Source organism: Oncorhynchus tshawytscha, linkage group LG01 (assembly GCF_018296145.1).
Source record: "Oncorhynchus tshawytscha isolate Ot180627B linkage group LG01, Otsh_v2.0, whole genome shotgun sequence".
In the NCBI taxonomy this organism is placed as follows: domain Eukaryota; kingdom Metazoa; phylum Chordata; class Actinopteri; order Salmoniformes; family Salmonidae; genus Oncorhynchus; species Oncorhynchus tshawytscha.
Window position 1 is genome coordinate 63209806 of NC_056429.1, and position 25129 is coordinate 63234934.

Sequence of the window (25129 nt, forward strand, 5' to 3'; positions counted from 1 at the left end):
CCTAAACAATTATCTTAGATAAGGGACAATTATTCCTTAAGGTGAACCGGGACTTCCCAAAATGGTGCAACTGGTGATTGAGATGTTTTATGCAACCGGGCCCTGACAGTCTAGATGTTAGTTGCTCAGTAACAGAACAAAGAAAATAAAAACGATCTGCTGCCTAAAGTAAATGTACTGTGATTAAACCCCAGCATATTATGACATACACTGTATATTTCTCTCCCTTCTCCCAGAAACCATGGTGAGCAAGGAGAGCAGCAGGGTCGTGCTCTCCAACTCAGAGTCAGATTCAGAGACAGGCCCGTCACATAGCTTGGAGGCACAATACGGTCCTGACGGCAAACAGCAGGTGAAGAAGAGGAACAAAGCCTTACAAGTCCGCTTCAAGGATATCTGTGACGCCCAGAACGAGCAGCGGGCAGGGGGGCGAGGAGCAAGGTCCATTTCCTGTAAAGTGGCATACAGGAAGTACATGGCGATGCCTGCGCGGCGCTCCATCCCCAATGTGACTAAGAGCACGGGTGTTCAGACGTCACCAGACCTTACGAAACACTACCAGACTTTCCCCTTCGAGCGAAAGAAAGGACACACCATCAAACACACGGCCTTGGTGGAGGACTACAAGGGTCAAAACAATGGGTTTTTGAGTGACTTGAAAGGTCAGGATGAGGCAGTGAGTTTAGAGGAGTGCTCGTCATCTCAGGGTGCAGGGAAGCATGTGCGGCAGACGCAGGCACTTCTCCACCACAGGGACGACAGCAGTGGCACAGAGGATCTGTTATCCGGTGCCAACTGCGTAGACGGGCGTGCATGCCCGGACCCCTCTCTCCTCACAAAGGACACAGAGTGCTTTGCAAATGACCCAACTCCCATGGGAGAGCCGGAGAACCAGGCTTCTGGCGTGAGGACCAAACACAAAGTATTATCCAAAGTGGACACGACGGGTTCCAACCCTTCCGCCAAACGCCAGTTGGCAAACTGCGAGGAACTCTTACAGGACACAAGATTAAAGGTCACAAGTCCTGTTGCCTGGAACTCCCTGACGCAAGTGGAAAGTCTAGGCCTAGGGAGTCCGTCGGTGCACCACAAACGCAAGAAGGCCATGCAGCCCAATGGACAACAGTCTCAGACACTGCCCCACCCCCACAGTGCTGGCTGCTCTGTGGTCAAGGTAAAGGCACATCAGTACCAATCAGGGACTTTACCAGCCCCAAGGAAAACACAGTCGGGCCTGGAGGATCAGGCTTGCCCTCCAGGACGGCAGGGTGCCTGTCAGCAGATAGTGCCCTTACCTGGGAATGGGGATATTAAGGGAAAGCTCCAGGCCATGGAAAACCTCATCAGCTCCAGTCAGGAGACCATCAAGGTTTTACTGGGGGTCATCCAAGAGCTGGAGAAGGGCGAGGCTCAAAGAGAAGGGTGAGTTGAACCATCCACCATGCATCAAATGTGCCCAAATTCCTCAAGGTGGGAGTTTGACTCTAGTTCTTACTTCATAGGAGGGTGGTTTGAAAATAAAATATATAGATTTTTAAAGATTTATTTTGCGGAATTGCCTTCTTGAACATACATTTTTTTTTTTACAAGCCTACTTTAGCCAAGGAGAAAGCACTGAGCTATATAGGGAGAAAGACAGGATCCTTCCTGGTCAGCCATGATTGGCTGAGATAATGGAGGGACTGAAGATGTCAAGAGATGAGTCCTGATTGGTCTGTCATGTCACAGGCGTCTGTCTATAACAGAATGGGGGCTTACATGGTCAGTTTATAGATAATCTTAGCTATCACAGATTTTTGGAAAGATATACAGTTGAAGTCGGAAGTTTACATACACCTTAGCCAAATACATTTAAACTCAGTTTTTCACAATTCCTGATATTTAATCAGAGTAAAAAATCCCTTTCTTAGGTCAGTTGGGATCACCACTTTATTTTTAAGAATGTGAAATGTCAGAATAATAGTAGAGAGAATGATTTATTTCAGCTTTCATTTCTTTCATCACATTCCCAGTGGGTCAGAAGTTTACATACACTCAATTAGTATTTGGTAGCATTTACTTTCATTAAATTGTTTAATTTGGGGCAAACGTTTCGGGTAGACTTCCACTTGCTTCCAACAATAACTTGGGTGAATTTTGGCCCATTCCTTCTGACAGGACTGATGTAACTGAGTCAGGTTTGTAGGCCTCCTTGCTCGCACATGCTTTTTCAGTTCTGCCCACAATTTCTATAGGATTGAAGTCAGGGCTTTCTAATGGCCACTCCAATACCTTGCCTTTGTTGTCCTTAAGCCATTTTGCCACAACTTTGTAAGTATGCTTGGGGTTATTGTCCACTTGGAAAACCCATTTGTGACCAAGCTTTAACTTCCTGACTGATGTCTTGAGATGTTGCTTTAATATATCCACATAATTTTCCTGCCTCATGATGCCATCTATTTTGTGAAGTGCGCCAGTCCCTCCTGCAGCAAAGCACCCCCACCACATGATGCTGCCATCCCCGTGATTGACGGTTGGGATGGTGTTCATCGACTTGCAAGCCTCCCCCTTTTTCCCTCCAAAAATAACGATGGTCATTATGGCCAAACAGTTCTATTTTTATTTCATCAGACAAGAGGACATTTCTCCAAAAACGTATGATCTTTGTCCCCATGTGCAGTTGCAAACCGTAGTCTGGCATTTTTATGCCGGTTTTGGAGCAGTGGCATCTTCCTTGCTGAGCGGCCTTTTAGGTTATGTAGAGATAGGACTCGTTTTACTGTGCATATAGATACTTTTGTACCTATTTCCTCCAGAATCTTCACAAGGTCCTTTGTTGTTGTTTTGGGATTGATTTGTACTTTTCGCACCAAAGTACGTTCATCTCTAGGAGACAGAACACGTCTCCTTCCTGAGCGGTATGATGGCTGTGTGGTCCCATGGTGTTTATACTTGTGTACTATTGTTTGTACAGATGAACGTGGTACCTTCAGGCATTTGGAAATTGCTCTCAAACAGGATCCAAATTGGTCTACAATTTGTTTCTGAGGTCTTGGCTGATTTCTTTAGATTTTCCCATGATGTCAAGCAAAGAGGCACTGAGTTTGAAGGTAGGCTATGAAATACATCCACAGGTACACCTTCAATTGACTAAAATGGAGTCAATTAACCTATCAGAAGCTTCTAAAGCCATGGCATAATTTTCTGGAATTTCCCAAGCTGTTAAAGGCACAGTCATCTTAGTGTATGTAAACTTCTGGCCCACTGGAATTGTGATACAGTGAATTGTAAGTGAAATAATCTGTCTATAAACAATTGTTGGGAAAACTACTTGTGTCATGCACAAAGTAGATGTCCTAACCGACTTGCCAAAACTATAGTTTGTTCACAAGAAATTTGTGAAGTGGTTGAAAAACGAGTTTTAATAATGACTCCAACCTAATGTATGTAAACTTCCGACTTCAACTGTAGCTATGGAAAAATTGTTGCTACATCTCTCAACAACATTGCTGCCCTGATTTTAGCTGGTGCTATAGACAAAACTCAGTTGTGAGAGATTACTTTCTGTAGTATAATTCCATGCTGACTCGTGTGTCTACATGTCAATTGTTGAAGAGATGGGTGGCGCTAAGAGAGTGTGAACAATGCTGAATGGCCGTATACAAGGAAGAGCTCTCTAGCCATTGTGATGATTGCAGCAAAACTTAAAAGGGATTTTTCTCAAAGTGGGTATCCATGTTTATCAACTTTAAAAGCTGCATTACTTTCCCATTACTTTCTCCAATTGCAGTGTATGACAAACCATTTTGTACTTTTCAGGTTCAGACATTAACGGGGCCAGTAAAAACATGTTGGCAAATGGATCTCGTCGTGCCAGTAACTTTTCAGAGCATTTTCGCATTCCAGTTCAACATTAACCTGCTCTGTTGCAGTCTACCATTGAAAACCATTAAAGACTACACACAGAAAAGTTATGCTATTGGTTTTTGAGGTATATGATTGGACACTCATTCATGCACCACCATGTTCCCGCGAGTCACAACTTCTCGAGGGCTCGAGCTGTACGTGAGTTGATGTCTTCACACAGCACACAAGCTGTCCAGAGCAAAAAGAAGCACCCATCAATCTACACAAAGAGCTTATTTATTTTAGGGAAAGTTATTTTAAAAACTAAACTTTCAATAGCGAACATACTGTACTAGCAATATGCTGGCTACTGTCGATAGTGTGCTAAAAGAAAGATACAAAAAGACACCTAGCATTCGTCTTGGCTAGTGTACTGTAGCAATGTTGATACTGTATCTGTTTTGACTTAAAGGGTCAGCATCCTATTTTCTTATGTAAAAAAAATCTCTAAATTACAGACACTAGTGTATGTTAGAAATAAAAATGAATAAATTAATACAATTAATTAAACAATGCAATTCAAAAAAATAGAGTAATGGGCTACAATGCGTTTTAAAACTACACTATGACAAGAATTTCTCTACACCTGCAATAACATTTGCTGATTATTTTTATGTAACCAATGAATTTGATTTGATGTCCCAAAAAGTCAAAATTCTGTCTGGGCCAGTAGATTTTTGGCCAACTGAGAAAAAAAGTTAACATTGGACCCTGGTTTTATAAACTGTAAAGAACAGTTTGTCAAAAAAATTCAATAATCCTCGGACCTTATAACCAGTCACATATGGAATTGACATAACTGACATACTCAAGTGAGTACATACATTGTGTGTGTGTGGTTCAGTCATCACTGAGATTTGATGTTCTTGGTAGTCCTGCAGCCCTTCAAACTGCTGTGGTATGTGTAAGCTAAATTGAGCTTGTGAATACATACATCAAAGCTATCTGTGTCATCTCATTCCAATAGCAAGGAAGTAAGTGGTCTCTGATTGAACTGTAGATATCATTAAGTATATTTGCTCAGTTGTACAGAGGTACTAACAAGTGCATAAAGTTTATGTGCCAACTCCAAAAGGCCAAACCTCTTCATCATTAGACAGAATGCAGAAGGCTGTCTGCTCTGCTCCATCACTACAATCCAGAGTGGCACAAAGCAAATTGCATTAAGCCTTCGCCACAGCCACCAGAGAACACGGTACCCCTGATGTCGCTCCTTGAAGCCTAGTTTAAAAGGACCAATTATCAACGCATCATAAAGCACTGGCTTTCATCTCCTCTGAAGTATGGGCTCATATGGCCCTTTAGTATGTTTGACCACTATTATTAGAGCCTGCTCGTCACCACAAGGCTCCAGTATCTCAGCTCCCTGCCAAGCCATTCGAAAGCTGTCTGTCTTCAAAGTGATGGTCACAGATTTCCGGTGGAACGGAATAGTGTCTGAAAGCCAGTCTTATTCTCACTGGGATAAAGGCATTACAGTATGTGGATGGATTTCTCAGGTGAAAGCTCTGCTTTTAGAGCACACAGTGATGTGGAAGTCAGCGCTATAGGGACAGTGAGGATTTCTTATTTGCACAGTGAGGACGAGCAAATAACACCGGAGTGAGCCTGTGCCAGCAAACAGTGGCACAGCTTAGAGATGACTTATAGTGTCAGAGCTTAGAGAATTACTTTCCGACACAGTGTCCTCACATAAAGTCATCTGGCCTAACACAACATTGGTACATTGCTAGATTAACTGAAAATACAGTTCAGTAAATACAATTGTAGTTTAGATTTACAGTAGACGATGTTGTGCTAGAAATGTGATGACCTTGATTATGATGGTAACTTCTCAAATATCTCAACAAAAAACCTCCCTTCTTTTTGTGTGACTCAAAGAGTTATTGTGTATTCAGGCCCTCAACTCCACATTCAAGAGCAACCTCTAAGGTGACATGGACAGATGAACTTGGTGACCTTGCATTCCCATCTGCAATTTTGATCCATCCAAGACAGATAAGGTCATCCTTATGACATGGTGAGCAGCAGAGTTCAACCCCTCTAGTTCTCATCCATCATCCCCCAGTGACAATAAGCAATTACATGTCCTGGTGGACCCAGTTGCCCCTTCTGCTTTCCAGTTGACCCCTCCCTGCCAGTGGAGGCTGGTGGGAGGAGCTATAGGAGGATAGGCTCATTGTAATGGTTGGAATGGAATAAATGGAACGGTATCTAACACATCAAACATATGGAAACCACATGTTTGACTCCTTTCCTTTCATTCCATTCAAGCCATTACAATGAGCCTGTCCTCCTATAGCTCCTCCCACTAGCCTCCACTGTTCCCTACACATCATGAATGAGAAATCCCAACACTGCCACCAACGTATGTGACATCCCAACGTATGTGACAGGACGGGACTGTTGACACTATGAGACTACTAGAGAGATTTATATAGATGCCATCAAATCTCCATGCATGCTCAGTTCACACTTATGTCTGATTACTGTAAGTATGCCTCAGGAGCAGAATGTACATACAATTGTGCCGAAGATGGAGGAAGCATAGCAATCTAAGTAATGACAAGACAATACAGGGCGGAGACTGGGCTTTAGGGCTCTTTGGAATGCCATAAAGAAGACAGACAGCATTTGTCATGTTGATTGTCTTTTGCCTCCCTAAATCTCATTCTTTTCTGAATACATTCAGTTGGATGGAGCACAGAGAGATCACATATATTGATTTTTCTTTAGTATTCATAAACATGGTTAATAATGCATTAGTTCTGTTAGAAACTCTGGTGAAAACAATATTATGAAAACCACTTGTACACTGTGTCATAAGGATAGAGATGAGCATAATTACATCTAATGAGTATGTCTATTACCTGGCCAACCCAATCTCACAAAAGACTAGCATTATTAACACAAATCCATGTCAGTTTGGAAAGTAGATAAATGAAAATTAAATAAATGCATCATCCATTCTTTCACCTCTCCCCAGGCTTTCCTACCGAACGGGACAGGACACAGCCAACTGTGACACGTGTCGAAACAGTGCCTGCATCATTTATAGGTGAGTACTTGTTTACAGCTTGTTTACAGCTTGAAAGGTCACTTACACCTGCAATGGAACAACATGGCATGAGAGATGCTTATATGTACTGTATGTGTGAGGTGCTATACTGTAATGTGGCAAACCAAGTGCTAAAAGTCAATTAAGTAGAATGTGTTTTCTGGTAATGAGTAGAATAAAATAGTTTACTGAACTCAGAGGATATCCTTATTATCACTGCATGGTGTTAATGGTATTACATGAAGTATTAATGGGCGTAGCTCGATTGTGAAACAATAATGACAATTGATAGAATACTTCTGTCAGAGTGAGATCAATTTATTGAGCACCATCCACGTGAATCTGAGGTGGAAATAGATACCAGGAAATGGTGTGACTGAGATCAATGATAAGTTCACTGAAGGAGAAGAGAACACTCCTATTTGGGTCAGATCAATTATGAAAACAAACTATTGATATCCTATTACAATTATGTATAGACATCCTCAACTCTCATTTCAGAATCTGGTGAGCATTTAAATAGAGGAATGTAGTGAATGTAGAAAGGAATTAACACATGAACCTAATTAGAAGCAGCAAATTGAGTTTAATTTCTAGATGCAGGTTCTGCACATATAACATTGTCATGGTTGAAGATAATAAAATAAATAAAGAAAACTATAGATGTTCTGACTTCTCCACTCGTCTGAGAGATCTAAATGATCCTCAGGCAGGTTGCAAATGTGTTCACACTGTGACTCCATTTTTCCCAAGAGTCAAATTCCTTCACTTTGCCTTCAGAGACAAGAATAAAAACATCCATCTCAGAGATCGACTCCAATTTAAACAATATACAATATTACAGAATATACGGAAGCATACCATCTGAATCATGGTACTGAGCCTCCAAAGTTGGTCACCATCAAGATGTTAGTTGTTTTTGTACCCTAGTGTGCCAGCAAGTACCTTCCATTCAGCAAGCAGCTTATTCAGCTGTACGGCTAGTTCCAGCCTTACAGGCAGGGAAAGACTCACAGGGGAAAACATAAGATAGCAGGGTTTGTGATGTCGCAAATAAACACCGTAACAGAGACTGCTATAGCAGAGATCTAAATTTAAAAAGTGAACCAATTTCAACAAATACTTTCATGTCAATTTTTTGCAGTCATTATCGTCATCTTAGTAAACAACTCATGCTTAAGTACATACACTTTATCCATGAAAAAACAGCATGCATTTTAAAAAAAACTTTGGCTAAGGGAACTTCTAAATAATTTGACCAGGTGTAGACTCTAGTCTAGTCCCCAATTACTAGAGTTCATATTAGATGTTAGATAAGGTCTCTAATGCTAACAGAGTGACCTGAACATTGACTGGTTATCATCTAGTGGCCTCTCAAGAGGAAGCTTCTTACCATGACTAATGACTGGAACATGACCCAAGTTATCACTCAACCAACTTGAATGTATATCAATAGTAATGGATCTGTGACATCCACTTACAGTTGAAATCGGAAGTTCACATACACTCATGATGTCATGGCTTTGAAAGCTTCTGATAGGCTAATTTACATCATTTGAGTCAATTGGAGGTGCACCTGTGGATGTATTTCAAGGCCTACCTTCAAACTCAGTGCCTCTTTGCTTAACATCATGGCAAAGTCTGGTTCATCCTTGGGATCAATTTCCAAATGGCTGAATGTACCACATTCATCTGTACAAACACTAGTACACAAGGAAACACATCATGGGACCACGCAGCCGTCATACCGCTCAGAAAGGAGACGCGTTCTGTCTCCTAGAGATGAACATACTTTGGTGCGAAAAGTGCAAATCAATCCCAGAACAACAGCAAAGTACCTTGTGAAGATGCTAGAGGAAACAGGTACAAAAGTATCTATATCCACAGTAAAAACGAGTTCTATATTGACATAACCTGAAAGGCTGCTCAGCAAGGAAGAAGTCACTGCTCCAAAACTGCCATAAAAAAAGCCAGACTACGGTTTGCAACTGCACATGGGGACAAAGATCGTACTGATCTGATGAAACAAAAATAGAACTGCTTGGCCATAATGACCATCGTTATGTTTGGAGGAAAAAGGGGGAGGCTTGCAAGCCGAAGAACGCCATGCCAACCGTGAAGCCCGGGGGTGGCAGCATCATGGTGGCAGCATCATGGGGGTGCTTTGCTGCAGGAGGGACTGGTGCACTTCACAAAATAGATGGCATCATGAGGTAAGAAAATGATGTGGATATATTGAAGCAATATCTCAAGACATCAGTCAGGAAGTTAAAGCTTGGTGAAAATGGATCTTCCAAGAGGACAATGACTCCAAGCATACTTACAAAGTTGTGGCAAAATGGCTTTAGGACAACAAAGTCAAGGTATTGGATTGGCCATCACAAAGCCCTGACCTCAGTCCTATAGAACATTTGCGGGGAGAATTGAAAAGTTGTGTGCAAGCAAGGAGGCCTACAAACCTGACTCAGTTACACCAGCTCTGTCAGGAGGCATGGGCCAAAATTCAACCAACTTATTGTGGGAAGCTTGTGGAAGGCTTCCTGAAACGTTTGACCCAAGTTAAACAATTTAAAGGCAATGCTACTAAATACTAATTGAGTGTAAGTGAACCTTTGACCCACTGGGAATGTTATGAAAGAAATAAAAGCTGAAATAAATTATTCTCTCTACTATTATTGTGACATTTCACACTTCTTCGGGATCAGTGTCCCTTCCATGGGACGGTTGAGCTAACGTAGGCTAATGCGATTAGCATGAGGTTGTAAGTAACAAGAAAATTTCCCAGGACATAGACATATCTGATATTTGCAGAAAGCTTATTTTTTGTCAATCCTTCTGCACTGTCCAATTTACAGTAGCTATTACAGTGAATGAACACATGCTATTGTTTGAGGAGAGTGCACGATTTTGAACATGAAAAGTTTTTAATAAACTAATTAGGCACATTTGGGCAGTCTTGATACAACACTTTTGAACAGAAATGCAAAGGGTCATTGTATCAGTCTAAAACTTTGCACATACGCTGCCGCCACCTAGTGGACAAAATCGAAATTGCACCTGGCTGGAATAATACATTATGGCCTTTCTCTTGCATTTTAAAGATGATGGTACAAAAGAAATACAAAACAACGTTTTTTTTTCTTTGTATTATCTTTTACCAGAATTACTGTGTTATATTCTACTACATTCCTTTCCCATTTCCATAACGTCAAAGTGTTTCCTTTCAAAAGGTACCAAGAATATCCATATCCTTGCTTCAGGGCCTGAGCTAGATATGGGTATGTCATTTTAGGCGAAAATTGAAAAAAGGGGGTAATCCTTAAAGAGAATGATTGCTGTTTTGAATTTTGTGTGGAAGGGGTGGAAAATGATTGTTAAACATCATTAATGATCAGCTACCAGGTATTGACAACCTAGATGGGAAACTACTGAGAATGGTAGCAGACCTTATTGCCACCACTATTTACCATGTCTTTAAACAAAAGGAGTGTGTGTGTCCACAGGCTTGGAAGGAAGCTAAAGTAATTCCACTGCCTAAAAATAGTAAAGCCCCTTTTACTGGGCTCTAACAGCCCACCAGTCAGTTTGCTGCATGTTTTCAGTAAACTGATGGAGAACAAATACAATTCTGTTTTTCAAAGAACACGTTCACTACTGACTTTCAGCATGTATATAGTGAAGCTCACTCAACTTGTACTGCACTGACTCAAATGACTCAAAAATGAACAATAAGATGATATTTGGATGTGTATTGTTAGATTTCAGTGCAACCTTTCAGTGCAGCCTTGGATGTTATTGACCATAATTTGTTACTGAAAAAAACAAACTTTTTATGGTTTTACATCACCTGTCATCACATGGTTGGAAAGTTACTTATCCGTTAGAACTCAGAGAGTATTCTTCAATGGAAGCTTCTCTAACATCAGCTATGTACAGTATAGAGTACAGTATCCCTCAGGGCAGTTGCCTCGGGCCGTTACACTTCTCTTTTTTTTTTACAAATGATTTGCCACTTGTCTTACAAGAAACTATAATGACAATGTATGCCTAGAAGGCCAGCATCCCAGAGTCGCCTCTTCACTGTTGATGATGAGACTGGTGTTTTGCGGGTACTATTTAATGAAGCTGCCAGTTGAGGACTTGTGTTTCTCAAAATAGACAATAATGTACTTGTCCTCTTGCTCAGTTTTGCACCGGGGCCTCCCATTTTACTTTCTATTCTGGTTAGTGCCAGTTTGCGCTGTTCTGTAAAGGGAGTGGGACACAGTGTTGTACGAGATCTTCAGTTTCTTGGCATTTTCTCGCATGGAACAGCCTTCATTTCTCAGAACAGGAATAGACTGATGAGTTTCAGAAGATTATTTTTTTGTTTCTGGACATTTTGAGCCTGTAATCGAAACCCACATGCTCCAGATACTCAAATAAGAATCTGATGCTCCATATTTATTGCTTATTTAATCAGGACAATAGTTTTCAGCTGTGCTAACATAATTGAAAAAGGGTTTTCTAATGATCAATTAGCTAATCCAAGTTTACCATTTTAAAAGGCTAACACAACGTGCCATTGGAACACAGGAGTGATGGTTGCTGATAATGTGCCTCTGTACGCCTATGTAGATATTCCATTTAAAAAATCTGGTGTTTCCAGCAGCAATAGTCATTTAGAACATGAACAATGTCTGCACTGTATTTCTGATCAATTTGATGTTATTTTAATGGACAAAGAAATAGCTTTTCTTTCAAAACAAGGACATTTCTAAGTGTCCCCAAACCTTTGAATGGTAGTGTATACTAAATAATATGTGTGAAATTTGTTTTGAATTAGAATGGACCATTATCATGCACCTGTATCGAAACAGGGGCATCAACGCACTTAAACAGCGAATGGAGGATGCTTTTCCCGTGGTTCATTTTCATGCCAGCCAGGTAGGCTATACTCCTGTTGTAAATATAAGCAATTTGCTTAATATTAGGAAAGTTGAGAAGTAAATATTGTAAGCCTATAGAAAGCTGATGGGATCCTTCTCTGTTTAGTAGATGCCATCACTCTGTTTTCTCGCACAATTGCATAGCCTATAGAAATGTTGCTCAACATGAGGTCATGGGCTCTCAGGAAGTGTTTGATTAGATTTTTGATTAGATTTTTATTGATGTCAGAATGATTAGAGGGACAATTGAGTGCTGAGGACCAGGCATTTAGCAAGTTTGATATGCTACTAATGACCAGCATCAGCATCAGACCTTGGAGAAGCCTAATTAATGTGAGAAGCCTAATTAAACGGTCACCTGGAATTTGTAGGCCTTCATGACTCATGACCGCTGGTGTGGGGTCCCGAGCGCTCTGGAGCAGGTTTTCATCAAGGATCTATCTGTACTTTGCTCCGTTCATCTTTCCCTCGATCCCGACTAGTCTCCCAGTGCCTGACACTAAAAAACATCCCCACAGCACGATGCTACCACCACCATGCTTCACTGTAGGGATGGTGCCATGCTTACTCTAGACGTGATACTTAGAATTCAGGCCAAATAGTTTAGTCTTGGTTTCATCAGACCAGAGAATCTTGTTTAAGTCCTTTAGGTGCTTTTTGGACAACTCCAAGCGGGCTGTCATGTGCCTTTTACTGAGGTGAGGCTTACGTCTGGCCGCTCTACTGAAAAGGTGTGATTGGTGGAGTGCTGCAGAGAGGGTTGTCCTTCTGGAAGGTTCTCCCATCTCCACAGATGAACTGGAGCTCTTTCAGAGTGACCATCGGGTTCATGGTCACCTCCCTAATCAAGACCCTTCTCCCTCGATTGCACAGTTTGGCCGGGCGGCCAGCTCTACGAAGAATCTTGGCGGTTCCAAACTTCTTCCATTTAAGAATGATGTAGGCCACTGTGTTCTTGGGGACCTTCAATGCTGCAGAATTGTTTTGGTACCCTTCCCTAGATCTGTGCCTCGGCACAATCCTGTCTTGGAGCTCTGCGGACAATTCCTTCGACCTCATGGCTTGGTTTTTGCTCTGACATGCACTGTCAACTGTGGGACCGTATATAGACAGGTGTGTGCCTTTCCAAATCATGTCCAATCAATTGAATTTACCACATGTGGACTCCAATCAAGTTGTAGAAACATCTCAAGGATAATTAATGGAAACAGGATGCACCTAAATTTAATTTGGAGTCTTATAGCAAAGGATCTGAATACTTATGTAAATAATGAATATGTTTTTTAAAATAAATTAGCAAAAATGTCTAAAAATCTGGTTTTGCGCTGTCATTATGAGCTATTCTGTGCAGATTGGTGAGGGTAAAAAATGCATTTAATACATTTTAGAATAAGGCTGTAATGTAACAAAATGTGGAAAAAGTCAAGGCTTCTGAAAACTTTCCGAATGCACTGTATATGGACCCCAGGAAGAGTAGCTGCTGCATGTGCAGTAGCTCATGGGGATCCTAATAAACTAAACTAGAAGTTAATCTCCATTTTAACCTGAGTTAACGTAATCAGCACCTAATCAATGAATGTTCTCATCCAGACAAAGCCTCTCATTTTGTTCAGCCCTGTTCTCTTGTTGCGTGCGTAAATAATGCTTCATGTAACAGCCATGGTGTCAGAGTAAGGAAATTGACATGCAGGAATGATTGATGTAATGATGTGCTTTTTCTTGTACCTTAGTCTCATGAGCAATATGTTCCCTCATGAGCAATATGTTCCCTTAGTGGTTAGAGTGTTGGACTAGTAAGCGGAAGGTTGCAAGTTCAAACCCCCGAGCTGACAAGGTACAAATCTGTCGTTCTGCCCCTGAACAGGCAGTTAACCCACTGTTCCTAGGCCGTCATTGAAAATAAGAATTTGTTCTTAACTGACTTGCCTAGTTAAATAAAGATTTTTTAAAAATAGCAATAATTTCTTAAGCGATGATCTGAGATAACTAATGTGACAAATCACATTTGCTAGTACAGTATCTAACTGAAGACTAGTATGGCACGAAAGAGGATTTGAAATGATTAAATTCCTACCATAAATGCTGCTATGCATTGCTTCGTGTAGTCTTCCTGATTTACAAACCACATAATCTTGTTAGTTAATGTATGAGCTGTTGTATGCTAACAAAGTGATTACAGCCATTGATGTCTCACAATGATTCAACAAGAATGCTCCTTCTTATTTGTGACACTATGCATTTGGTGTGATATCATTATGGGATTACTTAAAATAAACACAGTTTCCACACTAATACAAGAATGCATGTCATAACAGGAAGAAACAAAACAGATACAGGATGTAGGCTTTTACGTGGGTAATACTGTATGTATGTAGGCAGCATAATGTTCTTTGGGTATGTGGAGTATATGTACTAACTAAAAGAACAAACGATGTGTTGAAAAACACTTGTAATTCTGGGAATATAAAGAGGGGATAAACATATCTACACACTTTGCTCCTTTATTCATGAACCTTGGTTGGAGATATATAAAGATGTTACATGAATTATGAATAGCTTTGCTTCAGTAGAGGTTGATTGTCAGTGAAATCCTGAAGTGGTGTTTGATTTAATTCACAAGGTCACATAGAAGGAAGCAAATAATATACTGTTTACCAACAATGCAGATGACTTACAGTACATCACACCATAAACACTATTGGGGCAGAGATACATAAATCAAACAAACAAGGACTAACTAAACAATATACAGCAAGGAAGGATGAAGGGCAGAGAAGGAGCCAGGAAGGATAAAGGACAGAGAAGCAGCCAGGAAGGATAAAGGGCAGAGAAGGAGCCAGGAAGGATAAAGGGCAGAGAAGGAGCCAGGAAGGATAAAGGGCAGAGAAGGAGCCAGGAAGGATAAAGGGCAGAGAAGGAGCCAGGAAGGATAAAGGGCAGAGAAGGAGCCAGGAAGGATAAAGGACAGGGAAGCAGCCAGGAAGGATAAAGGGGCAGAGAAGGAGCCAGGAAGGATAAAGGGCAGAGAAGGAGCCAGGAAGGATAAGGGGCAGAGAAGGAGCCAGGAAGGATAAAGGGCAGAGAAGGAGCCAGGAAGGATAAAGGGCAGAGAAGGAGCCAGGAAGGATAAAGGGCAGAGAAGGAAAACTGCTTTGATAGAGGCATTTTTTTAGCTTTATCAATGCACTGATCACAGAGAGACAACAACTTTACGCTGACCCAGGTCTAGAATGCATGATAATTATTCTCAAAACTTGAGATTATCCATAGATAGCTCTCAATCCTTAAAAAGGAAAATACATTTTCCACTGGAAGTGCCAGGATGTAACCTAAACACAGCCGTTCCATGAAAAGTCTATGCAAATCATTCATTTTGTTAATTAGAAAAAGGCCTGTGGAATATATACAAAGGAAATGATTATCATTCCATCTGTGTTCAATAGGTTTTTCAGCTCCTAAATTGTGTGCCTCTGCGGGTTTTTTTGACTGTCCTTGAATAGGACTTGGGAAATGAAAGCAAGACGACCATCTATCAAGGGCTATCTGTCTCTGCCAGCGCAATGGGCAGTAAATATATCAAAAAACTTTGCAAATGGTCTAGTTCGTTTTTTTCTCTGAAGTATCCCCTTACTCCATCTTGCTGATTTACACACTGGATTGAGTGTCACACCCAATCCCCCAATATATATTTTTAAGGTCTACAAGGCGAATTATGATTCTTTCTGTGAGTGTTTACCATTTTCTTATATCATTAATGTCATTAATGTCTACTTCACATGTTACAGTGTATACTTTGTTTAGCCATTTGTTTTTTACTATTCTTTATTTTCTGAGATTTTTGTTGATTTCTTGAACTGTTACGTTAGGACTGTGGCTTTCAGCGCTACCTATGTGAATAAAAATAGATATCCAACCTAAAATGGACAAACAGTAGAGGTTTGAGTAGACCATTCTTTGTTATGACAGGCCTATTCCTGCCAGGGCCTGTGGTGGTGACTCATAGTGCTGATAGGGCAGCCAGCAATAATCACCTTGCTGGGCAAACCATTCTTTGCTTCCACTTAATGAGCTGGCCTGGATACAGTGAGCAGAATTAAAAAGAGCCAAACTAAAAAAAAAGTCTGAACCAAACGGCCAATTATTCCTCAAACTTGGACAGTAACTGCTCATTGCCAAGATTAGCAGCAGCAGAGACGTGGCCTCTAATTCCGAACAGCAAGTCAGTTCCAATATGGCTAATCAATCCATGGCTTGGGCTCCTGCAGGTGCCCAGTTGAGCTGAGGTAGTCAATCTACAAGCCCCACCCAGAATTCAACTCCAGCCCGACACTCCCAGCCCCTCCCTCTTGTATACTGCAGCATCCAGTGCATGCTACTGATACGAACAGAGCAGAGAGAGGGACAGGGGGGATGGAGAGGGAGGGAGATGAGAGAGAGAGAGCATAAAGGCCTCACTGCTGTAGTCACATCACATCCCATTGAATAGCAGGCTGGGGAAACAAATGCAAAAAACCCCTGAGAAAACAGTGGATGTAGAGATTATGGCCCAGAGTGTCTAACCTCTGCTCCATACAGTTCCCAGCCATGCTAATGTCCTTCTGGAGCTTAGGGCTCTATTCAGTCTGTATCGCTGAAGTGTTACTGATTGCGCAATAGAAATGTAAAGGTAATTTCTGATTGAGCCGACATATGCAGTGTTTACCATGAATGCAGTCACCACCAATTCGGCAACATTGCCTTTAAATTTCAATCATGCTGTAACACTGAAATTCTTCGATACGAATTGAATAGATTCCTTAGACTACTTGGTATGGCTCTGCAGTAACATCAACAGTAAACAGTCTAGGGTCTTTGCCCATATTCCATACCAGGGGAGCACAGATGAAAAGCCTGATTTCTGATGCACACCCACACGGATTGGGTTACTAGTTCTAGTTCATAATGCATAACATAGGTACAAGAATCAGAATTCAAAAAGAAGGTGAGGGTTGAATCTTGTTTGCAGAGATTTTTTATAAGGCTAATTTGAGGCTAATAACGACTTCACAAATCAGTGCTAATACAGTTCCTGGTTGTATGAGTTGGGTTTAATGAAGATGTTATATAATTACTCTTAAGAGCAAGTAGCTAATTGGGTTATCGTGTATGCCCCCTGCTTTTAGCAAAGATGCAGTAGTTTCATTGGTGTTGAGAGGGCTTGTAGTATTGATGTGTTCAATAAAGTATGTGTCTGTCATTCTGTGTGCACATGACTGTGTTACTGTAAGGCAGTCAACCATTAAATAGAGCTGGACCTTAGCTGACATTTTAACAAAGAAGGTACTATCAAAATGGCACCTTGTCAGTCAAAGATATATATGTTCAGTGGTTCCAAGTGAGTCATTTGTACTCTGGTGATATAAATAAATAAACGTAGGCAATTGATGTATATTAGTTGGATATTTTTATTTTTTATTTTTTGGGGTGGTGCCTGCACCATTCATGTCGGTAGCCCAGAAGGAAAGACAAATACGGAGCATTGTATAATATACTGTATTCTGGAGGTGATATGGGAAGGGGAGAAAATATTGAGAACATTTACATCTTCATTTAGCAGATTATCAGAATAAAACCTACAGTAATAGTAAAGTAATGTGCTACCACACCATCAACATTATAGAATTAGACACCAACCAGAGAAGGAAGACAGTGAGAGCATGTAGGAGACAACATCTGCCATCCCCACCCTCCAAGGAAGAACAATCATTAAACAATGTTCACTCCACCGGGATCACAGCTAAACAATCAGGCACCAGTGATCACACACACAGCTATTCACAGACCGTAGCTGAACAGATGATTAATCTGCTTGTGAATGATTGAAAATGCTATACCCCATCTCTAGCTGTCCCAATCTGTTGAGAATGAGATGATCTGAGATCCGTGGTCTTTGTTTACTCAGTCACCTGCTCCCCAGGGCCACCCGCACAGTACAGTGTGCCTCGGGCTCCCTGATGAGCCAATTGTCCACAGCATACAGTAATTGCAGCTCTCTGCCAAGTGATTCATTGCTTAATAAGTGCCAAGACCATTCCATAGTGTGCTGCGCTGTTGTGCTTTGTGCTGTTTTCTAGCGAAAGCTTGGCATCAACAAGAGCCCTGAAATGCTGAGCTTTCAGAATGGCTCTAGAAATACTGGGTAATAAAGAGGACGTCGTCTGTACATATACAAAGCGTGCAACTCATTTCAAAGTTGTGGCAATTCAATCTTGATGGAAGTAAGAAGCAACTGACCGATGTAAAATCTCAACAACCCAAAACAGAGGTACAGTATGTGCTGGCACATACTACATCATTGAAGTGCTCATCATTTCACAATCCTGTTTTGGGGGAAAAGTTCAAGTATTAACTACCTGTATATATTCAAGATTGTATTTATAGTCACATGTATATTCCTGTAATCAGACCTTTATTGATTGATTCAATCTTCTGCACCGCCAAATGCCTGTCTGGCACCATGTATCATTTTCTCTGAAGGTTGTCATAGAGTTGAATAACTGACACTTATCAGGTATGGACACTTCCTAAGATGAATTATGTCATTTTTGAGCAGAGCATTTCCTTCAGAAAACTAATTGGACTGCCTGTCATGCTGGTGATTGTGAAAAGGGCTGAACAGGGCATTGTACATCCATCTGTCTGCCTACACTGTGTATACTTATGTTTGACCTTGGATGGTTTCATGTAATTTCAGAAGGTTTGACTCCTCTTTAACTTCCATCTGTTTGACTGGCAAAAATATGCCGCTTCAAATTGTTCTACACTTTCAATAAAACAATTTATCAACGATAAATAAGATCAGTCTTAGACAACATTGTGTGATAAGGTTAATGTTACTTGCCTGTTGGAAAATTACACTTTCTGCTACTGCTACTATTTCTACTGTTGCTTCTAGTACTGTACAACCACACATTGCAATCTTCAGAGAATGGATGTTTTTGATTAAATTGCAGAGGCCTGGAAAATATAATGACTCCGGGGGAAATATTTTTTGTCAACATGTATTAAATTGGCAGTCAGGTATGACAGTATGAATCCTACTTTACTGATTCCAAAATAGTATTTTCCATATTTATTACACATGCCAATGGTAATACGTAAATAAATAGATTAACTTAATCAATAGCTATAGATGTAGTATGTCTGGGCCTGCTCGGGTTGTGAATGATTTCATTTGGTTGGGATAAAGCTCTGTGCTTCTCCCAGCAGTGAGAGATTTAGTCTCAGTGCCCGAATGGAATCGTATGATGGCAGCCAGGGATTACAGCAGAGGATGAGGAAATCAGACATCAGAAACGACCCACATCCCGACTACTAGATGGACATACTGTATCATGTTAGGGAATACCCTTCACTATGCACTGAAACATACAGATGTTCATACTTTTTATATACATTAGTCTGATGTCACAACCAGTACATTTCAGTGTTAGAGGAAATTATTTGTGGTGCTATGAGAATTATCCGACTGTACTGTGCGCTTCCCAAACAATCCATATGGAGTCTATGGCTAGCGACTGCCCTGGATTATCAACGGACAAATTGAATGCCGGTGAATTGGCAGTACTCCTGAATCATATTATTAACTTAAAATCTCTTTTATTTGATCAAAATCCGATGTACCAGATTGTGCAGAGTCATGGTTCATATTTGAGCTTCATTCATGTTCAATTTGTGATACCCACAATTAAGACTGGTTTGAATGTTATTCAATCGCTTAAATCCTGGTACTCTAAAAGCTAAACCGAAATAGGATTGAACCATCTTTTCCACAGTAGCTTCAAATTCTCTAAGAGAAGGAAAATATCACAGAACATTTGTGGCACCTTAATTGGGGAGTATGTGGACACCTGCTCGTCAAACATCTCATTCCAAAATAATGGGTATTAATGTAGAGTTGGTCCCCCCTTTAATGCTATAAGAGCCTACACTCTTCTGGGAAGGCTTTCCATTAGATGTTGGAACTTTGCTGCGGGGACTTGCTTCTGTTCAGCCACAAGAGCATTAGTGAGGTCGGGCACTGATGTTGGGTTGGTCAGGGTTCTGTGCAGGCCTATCAAGTTCTTCCCCACCTATCTCAACAAACCATTTCTGTGTGGATTTTGCTTTGTGCACAGGGCCATTGTCATGCTGAAACAGGAAAGGATCTGCTGCCAAACTGTTGCCACAAAGTTGGAAGCACAGAATTGTCCAGAACACCATTGTATGCTATAATTTAAGATTGCGTTTTATTATATATTATTGTGTTAACTCAATGTTATTGTGTTGTTTGTGTTGCAGTGTGGAGCTGGACTTCAAGCAGCAGGAGGACAAGTTACAGCCCCTGATTAAGAGACTGTGCCCCTTGGACAACTCTCAATACCCTGCTCTGCCTTACCCCCACGAGGTGTTCACTTCAACCCCCAAACGCAAGTCCAAGACAGAGTCCAAAAAGCATGGTCGCTGGAAACTCTGGTTCCTTTAACTTAGGGAAGACCTTGGCTTTTGGAATGGACTTTTGGATCTGTTTTTACACATCTATCTTCCCTCAAAGGGATCTATCACAACAGTAGATGTTCTGCTCCAGGGAACGGATAATCTGATAACAGTAAATCATCTAAATCAGGATTCTAAGTTGGAACTGCACTAGAAATCAATGGGGGATTTTTTTTAAACAATCTTAGCTCTGCCAAGCCTTCAGTTTTTGGTTCAAAACCGGAGAAGGTCAACTTATACCCTGGCTAAAGGTTAGCAGAACTACATGGTGAGACTGGATATATTTTTGTCATCATGAAATGTAGCCCACAATATGAAGATGGATATTATTTATTTACCGGGCAAATGTTTCTCTCACTTTTTAAAAATGATTTCCAATGGCACACCTTTTTGGTCTCTGCTTGACCAGAAGAGGAATCACCATGTGGAAGGCCTGTTTCTCTAAAAATATACTTTAATCGTACATCAGCCTGTTGGAAAAGCACAAACATTTGGAGACTGAGAACATCATGGAAGAAGAAGTTATATACAGTACATTACACTATATTAGTGAACCGACTCTACATGAACCCTTCTTGCCTCTTCTCTCCAGTCTTAAGAGAGCCCAGTTACTCTCTCTCCCCTTTCTTCCCCTTTCTCTCTTTCCCTTTTTCTGTCTGTCTGTCTGTCTCGCTCTCTCTCTTTCTCTCTCTTTCTCTTTCTCTGCACACAGACATGCACTTCAGGAGTATGTAAAGGAAGATTGCGATATATGGGATCCTAGACTGCTTTGTTTTTTAGAAACAGGATATAGTCAAGGTTAAAGGTCAAGGTTATAGTTCTGTTCTAATAGCTGTTCTAATCCATCAATGTGCAGAAATAGGGGTTGAATCCAAGATTTGACTATTGCATATAGAAAAAAATATAGACTTATTTTAACATATTAAAGTTTGTTGATTATATTATATAACATATTAAAGTTTCTTATTACTGTGTTATTCAACATGCAGCAGACTATTTTATGAAAATATGATTGAATTTCAGTTGAAAAACTAAGCATGGTTTTGACACTTCTTTATCAATTCACATGCACAAAGCTGTCATTGCCTTTCACTTACACACAGGTTAACATCTCACTAACTTACTCTAACCCACAGAAAGGAAATATATTGTAAGGACAGGACGAAATGCATCACTATTCTCTCTGGAATATGCATTTCACATTATAAACTGGGTGGTTCGAGCCCTGAATGCTGATTGGCTGACAGCCGTGGTATATCAGACCGTATACCACGGTTATGACAAAGCATTTATTTTTACTGCTCTTATTAGGTTGGTAACCAGTTTATTATAGCAATAAGGCACCTCGGGGCTTCGTGGTTTATGGCCAATGTACCACGGCTAAGGGCTGTATCCAGGCACTCCGCTTTGTGTTGTGTGTAAAGAACAGCCCTTAGCCGTGGTATAATGGCCTTATTGCTTAATTCTAACTCACTTGGCTCAACTGATCATCATCACAGACCATATGGTCCTTCACGTAATGCCATAATTCTGCAACTCACCAATAATTTTGAATAACATTGATCAGCACCAAACACCATTGCTTACTATCTCCTATATGATTACATTAGGGGTGGAATCAACTCACGACCCAGAAGTAGCAATCCATGCACTGAACTTATAACAATAAAGAAGGGCTATTTACAGTATACATATGCATGTAGGGTATTCAATCTTTATATTTCTAGGCCTTTGACGAATAGTGACTTTGGATCAGATGGATTCATTTGATGTAGCAACTTAAACCATCCACTTATTGCACCTAATATTTATAGATAATAATTTAAATCTCACATAAAAAATGTCACACTGACAGCAAGTGATTCAATCACACATTTGATCTTCTTGACTGGGTTACCAGGTCCTTCAATTTTACTGTACAGATGGAGGAACTTAATTTGAGCCAGTTTGCTACTGAAAGAAAATACACCTGCAGAAATAGGCAATGTGAATGTGGATTATAATTAATTACATTTTTTTGTAGGGGTTGATAGATCTTTCATTAGGGCAAATCAAGTATGACATTTTAAAATGGAAATTACAAACTTTAGAAGCCATTTTAAACATCAAATACACAAGTGTACATTTCTTGCTGTGCAGGAAAGTTCTCCGCAACAAAACAGTGATGAAATGAAGATCCTACATCTGTAGCATATTGAAGGACAGACACATAGCTATACCTTAAGGAAGTGCAATTCATTGATTTGCAATATTATGCATTTTGTACTGTTTTTACCTTAAAACAAATGCATTTTCAATAAAACCAATATAATTGTAAGAGGTGTGCTGACATTATTCTAAGGTATACTATGTGAATTGCAAGGCAGTGACAATACGATGCAACACAATGTTGATGGAACATACAGTTGAAGTCGGAAGTTTACATACACTTAGGTTGGAGTCATTAATTAACTCGTTTTTCAACCACTCCACATATTTCTTGTTAATAAACTATAGTTTTGGCAAGTTGGTTAGGACATCTACTTTGTGCATGACACAAGTAATTTTACAGACAGATTATTTCATTTATAATTTAGAGTATCACAATTCCAGTGGGTCAGAAGTTTACATACACCAAGTTGACTGTGCCTTTGAACAGATTGGCTAATTGACATAATTTGAGTGAATTGGAGGTGTACCTGTGGATGTATTTCAAGGCCTACCTTCAAACTCAGTGCCTCTTTACTTGACATCATGGGAAAATCAAAACAAATCAGCCAAGACCTCAGAAAATAAATTGCAGACCTCCACAAGTCTGGTTAATCCTTTGGAGCAATTTCCAAACGCCTGAAGGTACCACATTCATCTGTACAAACAAATGTGCGCAAGAAAAAAAACACCATGGGACCACGTAGCCATCATACCGCTCAGGAAGGAGATGAGTTCTGTCTCCTAGAGATGAACGTACTTTGGTGCGAAAAGTGCAAATCAGTCACAGAACAACAGCAAATGACCTTATGAAGATGCTGGACAAAAGAGGTACAAAAGTGTTTATATCCACAGTAAAATGAGTCCTATATCGACATAACCTGAAAGGCCGCTCAGCAAGAAAGAAGCCACTGCTCCAAAACCGCCATACAAATCCAGACTACGATTTGCAACTGCACATGGGGACAAAGATTGTACTTTTTGGAGAAATGTCCTCTGGTCTGATGAAACAAAAAGAGAACTGTTTGGCCATACTGACCATCATTATGTTTGGAGGAAAAAGGTGGAGGCATGCAAGCAAAAGAACACCATCCCAACTGTGAAGCACGGGGGTGGCAGCATCATGTTGTGGGTGCTTTGCTGCAGGAGGGACTGGTGCACTTCACAAAATAGATGGCATCATGAGGAAGAAAAATTATATGGATATATTGAAGCAACATCTCAAGACATCAGTCAGGAAGATAAAGCTTGGTTGCAAATGAGTCTTCCAAATGAACAATGACCTCAAGCATACTTCCAAAGTTGTGGCACAATGGCTTAAGGATATTAAAGTCAAGGTATTCGAGTGGCCATCACAAAGCCCTGACCTCAAACCTATTGACCATTTTTGTGCAGGACGGAAAACCATGTGCGATCAAGGAGGCCTACAAACCTGACTCAGTTACACCAGCTCTGTCACGCTCAACTTATTGTGGGAAGGTTGTGGAAGGCTACCCAAAATATTTGACTCAAGTTAAACAATTTAAAAGCTATGCTGCCAAATACTGAGTGCATGTAAACTTCTGACCTACTGGGAATGTGATGAAAGAAATAAAAGCTGAAAATCATACTCTCTACTATTATTCTGACATTTCACATTGTTAAAATAAAGTGGTGGTCCTAACTGACCTAAGGCAGAGGCTACATACAGTATTTAGACCATCTGAGAACCAATTGGTACATCAACATGCTACTGTACAGCTCCTAATCCATGCTCCCTTCCTTGTCTTGTTGATAAAGACTCCTAGCATGAACAGGGCTCAGCTGCAGTGTTGGATTCCTTTGAGGTCTGCCTAGTCACTCTCAGAAGTCTCTCTCTCTCTTCCTCTAAATGTGATTGGCTCACTCTCTGGCAGGGCCACAACTGGCATGCCCTGAGGCTGGCCAGTTTCCAGCCTGCCACTTGCTGCCCAGATGCCGTCAGCTTGGACGACTAAACTCAAGGGTGTAATTTCCCTCTCTCTTCCTCTCTACCTTCCTATATCGCTCCATCCCTCACTTCCCCCAGCTACAGTACAGTGAAACCATGGTTACCATGGTGAAACAGGTTGGATCATTGACACAAGCTCAGTGGCTCAGGTCCCTAAGAACCATTATAGTGTCTGAGTTAAGCTGGGCTTTTTTACGTGTCACCTTTCCATGCAAAATAAAATGGAATAGAATATCGCCCTTCATCATCCACATCCCCCAACTGGAGGTTAAAGTCGGGCAATGATGACATGTCTGCCCTTCCTCGCTCTATCCACTACCAGGATATCTTGGGCTCTATTCATTCAGATCTGCTTTAGCCGACATCCGCATAGCGGTTGTTTTGACAGTGTCAGAGGTAGAATTACGTTAGAGCTGTCCAATCCACAACTGGTTCCTGGCATTATATCTAAAGCAGACATTGCTATTGGCTGCACAGAGTCGCAATGAGAGGAATCCCATAGAGCCATTACAAGTTTGAACAGCGTAATATGAAATGTAATTTAGGGAAGAGTGGGGTAAATTTAGCAATTTTTTAGTCAGCATCACT

At 40.7% G+C, this 25129-nt stretch overlaps 1 protein-coding gene across 1 annotated transcript; it reads left to right on the top strand.

The window, feature by feature from the left end:
• The first annotated feature begins 241 nt into the window (after nt 1-241).
• Nucleotides 242-21628, top strand: LOC112260861 (inhibitory synaptic factor 2A-like). Its single transcript, XM_024436226.1, has 3 exons — nt 242-1422; nt 6866-6943; nt 20191-21628. Exons 1-3 carry the CDS (start codon nt 242-244, stop codon nt 20372-20374), a joined length of 1443 nt encoding a protein of 480 aa, XP_024291994.1. The 3' UTR covers nt 20375-21628.
• The last annotated feature ends 3501 nt before the right edge of the window (nt 21629-25129 follow it).

Coding starts and splice junctions, on each gene's coding strand:
- LOC112260861 (XM_024436226.1), top strand. CDS start 242: ATGGTGAGCAAGGAGAGCAGCAGGGTCGTGCTCTCCAACTCAGAGTCA. Junction 1,423..6,865: donor GGCGAGGCTCAAAGAGAAGG/GTGAGTTGAACC, acceptor TCTTTCACCTCT/CCCCAGGCTTTCCTACCGAA. Junction 6,944..20,190: donor AGTGCCTGCATCATTTATAG/GTGAGTACTTGT, acceptor TTTGTGTTGCAG/TGTGGAGCTGGACTTCAAGC.